The sequence below is a fragment of the Physeter macrocephalus genome, chromosome 14, assembly GCF_002837175.3.
Source record: "Physeter macrocephalus isolate SW-GA chromosome 14, ASM283717v5, whole genome shotgun sequence".
NCBI classification, from domain to species: Eukaryota; Metazoa; Chordata; class Mammalia; order Artiodactyla; family Physeteridae; genus Physeter; species Physeter macrocephalus.
In genome coordinates this window covers 114,817,175-114,827,570 of record NC_041227.1, presented here as the reverse complement: position 1 = coordinate 114,827,570, position 10,396 = coordinate 114,817,175, and the positions used below count along the sequence as shown (strand labels likewise).

Sequence of the window (10,396 nt, the reverse complement as noted above, 5' to 3'; positions counted from 1 at the left end):
TGATTTTTGTCTTTAAAGCCTATTTTATCTGCTACATGTATAACCACTCTAGCTCTCTTTGGTAACTCTTTTCATCATATCTTTTTCCATTCTTTCACTTTCAACAATTTTTTGTCTTTGAATCTCAGGTATATTTTTTGTGAACAACATGTAGTCAGAGCATGTTTTTTAATCTATTCTGCCAATCTCTGCCTTTTGATTAGGGTGTTTACTCCATTTACATTCAATATAATTACTGATAAGGTAGGATTTATGCCTGCCATTTTGCTTTTCTTTTTAAATATATCATTTTTTGTTGTTGTTCTTCTAGTCTGTGATTCTTGCCTTTTTTGTGTAAAATAGATATTTTCTAGTGTATCTTTTAAATTCATGTTTGTTTCATTTACAATATTTTGGGAGAGTTATTTTCTTTTTTTAATATAAATTTATTTATTTATTTATTTATTGGCTGCATTGGGTTTTTGTTGCTGGGCGCAGGCTTTCTCTAGTTTCAGCAAGCGGGTAAGTCCTGGGAGAGTTATTTTCTTAGCCATTGCCCTGGGGATCACAATTTGCATCCTAATTTAAAACAATATAGTTCAGGGACTTCCCTGGTGGTGCAGTGGTTAAGAATCCGCCTTCCAATGCATGGGATGAGGGTTTGATCCCTGGTCGGGGAACTAAGATCCCACATGCTGCAGGGCAACTAAGCCCGTGCGCCACAACTACTGAGCCTGCATGCTGCAACGGAAGATACGGCATGCCCCAGCAAAGATCCTGCATGCCGCAACTAAGACCAGATGCAGCCAAAAATATATATATATGTATATGTATAGTTCAGATTAATATTAACTTAATTTTCATAGTGTACAAAAACTTTGCTTCATTATAGCTCCATTCCCTCCTGACTCCTTCATGCTATAAAGAGCAAATAAAAATTTGCTCTTTATACATTATAAGCCTGACAACACAGTCTTGTAATTATCAGTTAATGCAATTGCCTTTTAAAGACAAAGAGTTAAAGGGGCTTCCCTGGTGGCGCAGTGGTTGAGAGTCTGCCTGCCAATGCTAGTGGACACGGGTTCGAGCCCTGGTCTGGGAAGATCCCACATGCCGCGGAGCAACTATGCCGGTGAGCCACAACTACTGAGCCTGCGCGTCTGGAGCCTATGCTCCACAACGAGAGGCCGCGATAGTGAGACGCCCGCGCACCGCGATGAAGAGTGGCCCCCGCTTGCCGCAACTGGAGAAAGCCCTCGCACAGAAAGGAAGACCCAACACAGCCAAAAATAAAAACAAATTAATTAATTAATTTTAAAATATATATATATTAAAAATATATATTTCTAAAAAAAAGACAAAGGGTTAAAGACAAAAAAAGATTTACAAATAAAAATGTTTATACTGTCTTTTATAATGCCTATGTGTTTCCCTTACTGGTGTTCTTTATTTCTTTGTGTGGATTCAAGTTACCATCTAGTGCAGTGGTCCCCAACATTTTCGGCACCAGGGACCGGTTTCATGGAAGACAATTTTTTCACGGACTGCGGCGGGGTTGGGGGGTCGGGGGGGGGGAATGGTTCAGGGTTCAGGCAGTTAACTCGAGCAATGGTTCAGGTGGTAATGTGAGCCATGCTGAGCAGCAGATGAAACTTTACTTGCCTGCCTGCCGCTCACCTCCTGCTGTGCAGCCGGGTTCCTAACAGGCCACGGACCTGTACTGGGGACTGGAGACCCCTGATCTAGTGTATTTCACTTCAGCTTGCAGGACTCCCTTCAGTATTTCTTATAGGGCACGTCTGCTAACGACAAATTCTCTGTTTTTCTTTACTGGAGATGTCTTCATTTCTCTTTGTTTTTGAAGAAGGACACAAGGTTTTGATCCATTCTCATCCAAAACCTACTACAGCTTGAAGGTGGCCCAGCTGGCAGTAACCCTGTCTTTATGTCTTTTCTCAGGGCTTAGATTTATCCTGGCTTCACCACTTACTAGCTGTGTGACCTTGGACAAGTATGTCACCTCTCCGTGCCTTAGTTTCCTCATATATAAAATGGAGATTACAGTGTTGTGGCCAGAGCCCCAACGAGTGTTGGAGGATTAGCTTAGGACATATAAAGCCCTTGGGGCTGGTGTGGGCCCACAATAACACTGGCTCTAGCTCACTTCCCAGCTCCAGGGCTCTTCCCTAGGTTCTCTTTGACAACTGTCATCTGTTTTTCCCACAGGTGGCTACTAGGCTCATCACAGGCAGCCTGGAAGCTGGCAGGGGCAACTATAGAGACATGACATGGAAGGAAGCCCATCCCAGGTTGTAAGGCCTACACATGTGAATAAGACAAAGGGCAAAACCCATACTGTCCTCTTGGGATATCGCCTGGATCTGGAATGCCTATGATGACAGCTGTTCAGGATGGACCCCATCAGTGGCCTGGGCCTTGCCCAAGCCTCCTCTCTGCTCGGCAGCACTTCTGGACCATTCTGAAGTTCCAGACAGACCTGAGAAGGAAGGTGCCTGTGCACCTTCCTGGTCTCTACAGGAAAAGAGAGAACGGGTGCATGAAAATCTCCTGCAGCAATGAGGGTCAGTGCCCTTCCATCTTGTTTCTGTGCCCAAGTCATTGCTCAGGCCAGTCTCCCAGGACACCTATAAGCCACCAGGAAGCAAAGGTTTGTCTCCATCTGCCACCACCTGGTCCAGCCCCACTGCCCTCCTTCGGTGGGCCAGGTACCTCACCCTTCCCCCATCCTAGCCCCGTTCTTGCCCTCTCCTCCCTCCAAACAAGTGAGACAGCTGACTCACGCCTCGAGGAAGGCCATTTATTTCCAAGATATAGACTATACTTTTCAGACAGGACTTTTCAGAAGCAGGAAATCTTAGTTGTCGCCTAGAGAGGTGTGTCAAGGACACAGTGAAAGGAGACATGCGGACGTGGAGCAGAGGCTTATCCAACACTGTTACAACACTTTTTTAAATGAGCAAAACATCTTTAAAAATCCTTATAAATTCTTTATAATATGTTACACATTTAGAGACAATATTTACAATAAAGGATGAGGGAGGGAGGAGCGAGAAATCTACTTTACAGCAAATCTTTGCATAAAACAAGAGGACTGATAGACGTGGCAGTGGGTTCACAACCCCACCTGGGCTTCCCTGGAATGAGTGAGGGCGTGTGTGGGGAGGCCTGTGATCTGAGGTCTATTTACAACTTGTGGGGAGAAGAGGGGGCTGGGTCCCACCCACCCTTCCAGAAGGAGCAGCCCGGCTGAGAGCTCATCAATCAGTGTGTCCGCCTGCGCGTGCGAGTGCGTGTGTGTTATGAGTGGGGGGAGAGAGACAGACAGACACCAGGGATGTTTTCTATGCCCCCTCCTAAAGGGAAGAAGGTGAGGGCCTGTGTGCCTGAGCTTTGGAAGGAGCAGGCACAGCTGGAAGAACAAATAGAGGGGCAAGAGGTCTAGCAGGGGTGACCCTGGACCCTCCCCAAACCGTCTGGGGAACAGGCAGCTCCCTGTGGTCAAAGCGCTTGGGGAGTGTGATTTATAGATTGGAAAAAGGTGAGGGGGCGGGGAATAACCCTGGCGAAAGTCTCAGTCCTGCCTCTTGAGAAGGTTGAGAAGTCCCAACCCCCTTCTCTGGCGCTGACAAGCAGCAGGGAGGCAGGATCCCTGTGTGCACTGAAGGCAGGGAGCCCCGGTGGGAGCTGGGTTTGAAGGGGGCAGGAGTGGCAGAAGTTGCTACTGGGAACACTTTGGGACAGTGACTACACACACTCGCACACACCACGCCCCTCCCCCCAAGGACACCACCACCCTACACCTCCTCTCCCCAGACATACATACACAACCGCCCTCCCTTAGCTGGCAGCTAGGAGCTAACTGGGGGGAGGTGGGCAGAGGAAAGGAGTGAAGAGCCAGCATCACCCACTGTCTTTTCTTTAGTCTGAGGCTTAGGGGTTCCCTATCCACACCTCATGGCCGACAAGGGTCCCTAAGTGCAGACACAAAGGCCCAGAAGGGCACACTCTGTCACTTATCCAAGAGACAGAGCCCCCCCCCCGCCCACAACCAGGAGCCCTGCACAGAGCCCCAGCAGCCTACCCCCTCTCCGTCTCCTCAGCCCCGGGGCCCCCCTCCCTCCCACTCACACTCTGCGTCCAGTCGCGACTTCTCCTCTGCCCGCCCCCTACCAATTCCAGCGCACAAACCAGAGACACGGCCTCAGCGCCTCCCACTTGCACCCGGATGCTCCCAGGGGCAACAAGGCAGGGTGGAGGTGCAAGCAGAGGCGATTCCTGGGAAACCAAGGGGCTCCGGGTGGGTCGAAGGGGCGCTTGGGGCGGGGAGGCGGGGAGGGAGGGGCGGTCACAGACACTGATGGAGGCGGGAGGCGGCCGAGCGGCGCGGGGCCTGGCTCTGCAGCGCCCCCGGGTCCCCGGGCGCGGGCGGCAACGAGGCGGCGGTCGACGGGGCCCGCGCCTTGGTGGACTCCAGGCTGCTGAGGCCCGAGTCCTTGTTGTCGCTGTGCGCCCGCGGGCCCACGGGCTCCGGGGGGCCCCCTCCGCCCAGCTCCTTCCACTCGTTGAAGTTGAGGTCGGTCAGCGGGCTCTGCACCACCACCGTGTGGCGGCGCCAGCTGCTCCGGCGCCGCCGCGTCTCGGGAGACAGCGGCCGCCTCAGCCGCACCGGCAGCATGTCGTCCGCGGTGCCGCGGAGGCGCAGCCGCAGCGCCTCGAGGCGCGAGGGCCGCGAGCCCAGCGCCGCCGCCGCCGCCGCCGCCAGGGCCGCCGGGGGACGCAGCGACTCCTGGCTGCTGGACGAGGCGGAGCCCGGCAGCCCGACGGCCGCGCCCGCGCCCTCGCCGTCCGCTCGGCTCCGGGCCAGGCGGCGCCGCGCCAGGGTGTCGCCGGGCATCAGGTGGTGCGAGCTGAACGAGGGCTGGCGCTCCGGGAGCCCCCCGGGCCCCGCGCCTCCCTCCGTGTCCGTCTCCACGTGGCTCAGCTCGCTGCGCTCGTCGTCCGCCTCGTCCCCCGCGCCCGCTCGCCGGCCCCCGGCGCCCGAGCACACGCTGCGGTCCATGGTGGACAGGGTGGAGTAGCCCGAGACGATGGAGCGCGTGTCCGCGGCCGGCCGCTCCTCCAGCGCCGCCGGGGGGCTGAGGCGCCCGGGGGCCTCGAGGGCGGCGGCGCCCGGCCGCTGCCCCTCCGGCCGGTCCTGGGCCCCCGGCGCCGGCGCCCCCGCCTCGGGCTTGTGCGCCTCCTGCTCCGAGTCGTCGTCCGTGCTGCTGCCCAGCCCCCGCGCCTCCCGCCGCTTCTTCCTCTTGCGGTTGACCGCCGAGATGAAGGAGATCGCCAGCATCTCCCGGGAGTACGGCTCCTTCTTGGAAGCCCACGAGCCCTGTGCGGGAGACAGGTCAGTGTGCTGGGGGCGCCCGGAGAGCCTCAGCGCCCTCCAACCTCCCACCCCTACACCCCAACACCACAGCACCCAATCTCGACAGGTCCAAGCCCAGCACTCTCACGTCCGCTGTTCCTCCTGGACGGCTGTCCCAACTGGAGTGTCACTATCCACTCTAGAGACTACCCCTCTGCACCCCCCTCAATCCTGAAGCCTCCTCGGCACCTCCTCCGGTCTTAATCCAGACTCTCAGCTCTTTCCTGCGAGCTGGGGGCTGGTTTCTCACCTCGCCCCAACTTTCACTCCATTCTCTACATCCAGTGCTGCATAAATCCTTTTAGACACAGCTCTCCTAATAATAGACTCGCAACAGCGAATGACACTTGACAGTTTGAACCCATTTCACATAAGCTATCCTGGGTTAGAATACCAGAGCCTGCAGGAACCTTTCTCGGATCACAGCTCCTCCCTCCCTCCCTCTCCATTCACTCACCTGGGAAACCTGACTTTCCACCTACTCAGTCAGTAGGTACAGGCCTCTCCAGGGCAACCCGCCCAAGCTCATTTCCCTTCCCACCGCACCCCATGCCATTTCCGCCGTCCCATCAGCGCCCCACCCTGACAATCCCCAGCCCCAGATCAATCCAACCACCAGCTCTGTTGCCAAAAGTGGCTTAAAAATCCTGCACAATCCGATGATTTGGGTTGAAGCCGCTCCCAAACTGTGATTTACAGCCCCATGGCGGGCAACTTTCAGCCACTGCTCTCACTGCTGAGCCCCGTGGGTGTTTCTTGGTCCTGGCCTTCCATGATCCCCCAGCAGAGCCCAAGCTGCCCATCACTGCCTCCTCCAACCTGGTTTGTAATCCTCCCTTTCTGGCCTCTCCTCTCTTGGGAGGCTCTTCTTCCTCCTCTTACTCCTTAAGAAGCCGTGTTCCCAGGGCTCTGTTCTCAGCCTCTCTCCTCTCTCCCTGGGGACATCCTGCTCCCGAGGTCTCCCTTGGCCAACACCAAACTCTGTCTCTTGAGCTCCAGAACTCTTCTTCCAACTGTGAATGTCTCTACCAAGGTGTCTGCCAGCACCTGAAACTCACCTATCTGGAACCACATTATGCTCCCTACCCCTGCCCCAAACTACCTCCATTCATGTCCGCAGCTCAGGGTGATTTCTCTGCCTCCTCCCTCTCCCCTCCTCATCATCCTCTGTTCAGACCCTCACTCTGCCTTTTCTGGGCCCTTCTGCCCTCTCCTAATAGAACTCCCTGCCTCCACCCTAGCCTCACTCCAGCCCTTCCTCCTCAGGAGCCGTTAGTCCTTCTAAGGCAAGGCAGGAATCTAATCACCTCCAGACTCTGCAGGACCCCACCCCCACCAGGATAAAGCACAGACACAGGGCCCTTCACAACCTGCCTACTGCCCCCCCTGCCCCAACACAGCCTTCACTCTGGCAATGCTGCCCTCTGACCCCTCCCTCGATAGGACTAGCACTGGCAGCCCTTAGTCCCACCCCCACCCCCCCTACCCTATTTATGGGATGAGCTCTTACTCCCTCTACTAGGCCCAGCTCAAACACGGCATTCTCTATACAGCAACCTCCCACCCAGCTCTCCCTTTGGCTGATCTGGGAAAACTCTTCTTCTCTTCTCACAGGCCTTTGAAACTACACATACACCAGCTCTTCTCATGTCAGAATAGCTTTGTTTCCATATCATCTATATCAAATCCTGAGTTCTCCGAGGGCAAGGTCAGTGGCTTATTTGTGTTTGCATCCATGACTCCTAGTACAGTGCCTGTCACATAACAGGCACTCGAGAAATGTTAAGTGAATGGGGTCCCCTGAACATAAAAAGCCCTGTAGAAAAGGATGCTGGGACTGGTTCCCAGCTGGGCTGAAATGACCTGCCCTTGCATCCCTTCTCACAGGTCACCTCCTGATTCAGCTGCAGTGTAATAGGCACACCTTGGAGATACTGCAGGCTCAGTTCCAGACTACAGCAATAAGGCAAATACTGCAGTAAAGCGAGTCACATGAATTTTTTGGTTTCCCGGAGCATATAAAAGTTATGTGTACACTGTAGTCTATTAAGCGTGTGCTAGCATTATGGCTAAAAAAAAGTACATCCTTTAATTTAAAAATACCTTATTGCTGGGCTTCCCTGGTGGCACAGTGGTTGGGAGTCCGCCTGCCAAGGCAGGGGACACGGGTTCAAGCCCTGGCCCAGGAGGATCCTACATGCCACGGAGCGACTAAGCCTGTGTGCCACAACTACTGAGCCTGCGCTCTAGAGCCCGTGAGCCACAACTACTGAAGCCCATGTGCCTAGAGCCCGTGCTCCACAACAAGAGAAGCCACTGCAATGAGAAGCCCGCGCACCGCAATGAAGATCCAACGCAGCCAAAACTAAAATAAATGAATTTGTAAAAAAAACGCTTTATTGCTAAAAAATACCATTATCTGAGCCTTCAGGGAGTCGTAATTTTTTGCAATAGTAACATCAAAGTTCACTGATCACCGTAACGAATACAATTATCATGAAAAGGTTGAAATATCAAAAATGTGACACAGAGACATGAAGTGAGCAAATACTGTTGGAAAAATGGTGCCAAGAGACTTGCTCAACATAGGGTGGCCACAAACCTTCAATTTGTTTTAAAAAAAAAATGCGGTGTCTGTGAAGCACAATAAAGGAAAGTGCGAGAAAACGCGGTGTGTTCGTAGCGGATGGAGACATAGAGCTACCTCCCGTGGCCGCGGCACTCTCACATCCGTTAGTTTTGAGAAAGCCGGAGCCTGTCAGCAATTCAGGATTCACAGGCGTGCAGCTCCTGGGCTGTGGCTGCCCACACAGCACGACTCCAGAAGGCACCACCTGCAGCACTGCTACGACCAGCGTGAGGCACATGGTGGCCAGCGCCGCTTTCTGCCTCTGCTCTCTGAGAGACTTGAGAGGCCGCTGGGATCATCTGATCAAATTACCCTCTCATCCTGGCTAGTTACAGAAGCAATGAGGTCAGAATGGTCACTTTCAGGGAATGCAGAGGTCAGCAGGTTCACATAAAAGTTGAAGGGTCAGTCCAGGAGAGGCTACAGGAAACCAGGGGTCTAGCACGAGCAAGGGGTGGAGGGGATCAGGAGCTAGATTCAGGTCACTATAATGAACTTGCTCCCCGCCACAGCAGTCTTGTGATGGAGTGAGCTCCCCATCACCAGAGGTGGGCAGGCAGACGCTCTATGGAGAGGTTACAGGGGTCCTCTGCACCAGACTAGAGCAGGCTTCTTTCTGTCCGGTGCTTTCATCTGACACATAGTGAGCTAATGAACACCTGCCTGGTGTCAGGCACACTGATCTCACTGGGACTCGGCCAGTGCTTAGAGATCCAGAGAGAAATGAGCCCAGTTTGACCAGCCAACATTTAGTTGACTCCACTACTACGGATAGAACTGTTCCCCCACCAAATTCATATGATGAAGCCCTAACCCCCAATGTGATAGTATTCGGGGTCTTTGGGAGGTAATTAGGTTTAGCTGAGGTCATGAGGGTGGGGCCCTTATGGTGTAATCGGTGCCCTTACAAGAAGAGACACCAGAGAGCTTGCTGTTTCTCTCGCATGCGTGCTCGGTTTCTGCTTGCCCTATGAGGACACAGCGAGAAGACAGCCGTCTACAAGCCAGGAAGAGAGCTTCCACCAGAAACTGACCATGCTAACATCGTGATCTTGGACTTCTAGCCTCCAGAACTGTGAGAAAATAAATTTCTGTTGTTTAAGCCAGTCTGTAGTATTTTGTTATGGCAGCCTGAGCTGATTAAGACACACTCCTGGCCTTCGGGCTGCCTGGGGCAGGCATCCTGGCCCTACTGGTTCTGTCTCACAGGGCAGGCTCTGGAGCAGGCAACTCACTGCCTGTGAGACCTGGTTCAAAGAACCGGCTTGGGTTTCATTGTTTTCAATTTCATTGATTTCTGTTCTTATCTTTATTATTTCCTTCCTTCTGTTGGCTTTGGGCTCTGCAAAGACCTTAAAAAATAATTATTATATCAGACATATTTGTTGTTAACCCCATTGTAGGGGATAAATCTTATCCCCATAAATAGTATGAGCAAGCTGAGGATCAGAAAGAGGTTAAGTAACTTGCCCAGTGTCCCAAAGCTACTAAGTAGTGGAGCCAGGGCTCAGGCCCAGGACTGTCTGTGCTTCTAACTGCTGAGCAACACTGCCTCCAGGCCACCTAACTCCCAAGCCAGATCCTCTACTACAGCGGTTACCTCCCCAAGCCCTGCCAAGGTGAGCGACTTCTCAGCTTACCTTGGACACTTGGTATTTCCCACCTTCCTTCCCAGTGACTATCTAATCTTCTTCAAGGCTCCAATCACAATTCTCCCAACTCCCTTGACCAAAAAGCAAAGTGGGCTGGCTTGTACAAGGATATAACTTTCAGAATTGCCGTGGCACTTACCTTGGACTTGGCTGAACTACAGGTGGTGGAATCTATTGTTAAGAAACGAAAGAAAAATGAAAGTTGGATTGAGCAACAGAAGACTGAGTCTTGTAAACACAATTCCCTCTCCTCAAAGGCTTCAGAAACCAGGGAGTTTGGAAACCTGAGCTCTCCCCAGATCCTGGGAGTGTGATGGGCCTCTGATGTCACTTCCTATGGGATAAGGATGGAGCAGAGAAGGATGTCAGTAACCACCTCCTTTTGAGGCAGAAAGTGACATCAGGCTGCTAGCCACTGGACCCTCATTTGCTCAGGGTTAAGAGCAAGGGGGACTTTTCTTTGGCCTATTTCCTCTCCCCTCCCCTCCTATCCCTGTTACTCTGAAGCACTGGAGAGAAAATGCCAAATATCAGATGCAGTTCCCGGAAACCACAACTATGAAACACATCAAATCACAGATGCTCTGGAGAAATGGAGACCACACGGTGCACAGAGAGGTGGGTGCCTTATATCCACCCTCCCCCCAACCCCACTTCCAGGCATGAGAGGGCACAGGCACCACGTGAATGATGGAGTACAGG

General features: G+C 53.0%; 1 protein-coding gene across 3 annotated transcripts in view; it reads right to left on the bottom strand.

Annotated features, from left to right (window-relative positions):
* Positions 1 to 2,764: 2,764 nt before the first annotated feature.
* ARHGAP23 (Rho GTPase activating protein 23) overlaps positions 2,765 to 10,396 on the bottom strand; it is a 77,025-nt gene continuing 69,393 nt past the window's right edge. For all 3 annotated transcript variants that reach the window (XM_024130044.3, XM_055089880.1, XM_055089881.1), the window contains 2 exons: positions 9,834 to 9,865; positions 2,765 to 5,377 (listed from right to left, as the gene is read on the bottom strand). In XM_024130044.3, the coding sequence (XP_023985812.1) occupies positions 4,346 to 5,377; positions 9,834 to 9,865 (1,064 nt within the window). In that variant the 3' untranslated portion in view covers positions 2,765 to 4,345. The remainder of the gene's footprint in view (positions 5,378 to 9,833; positions 9,866 to 10,396) is intronic.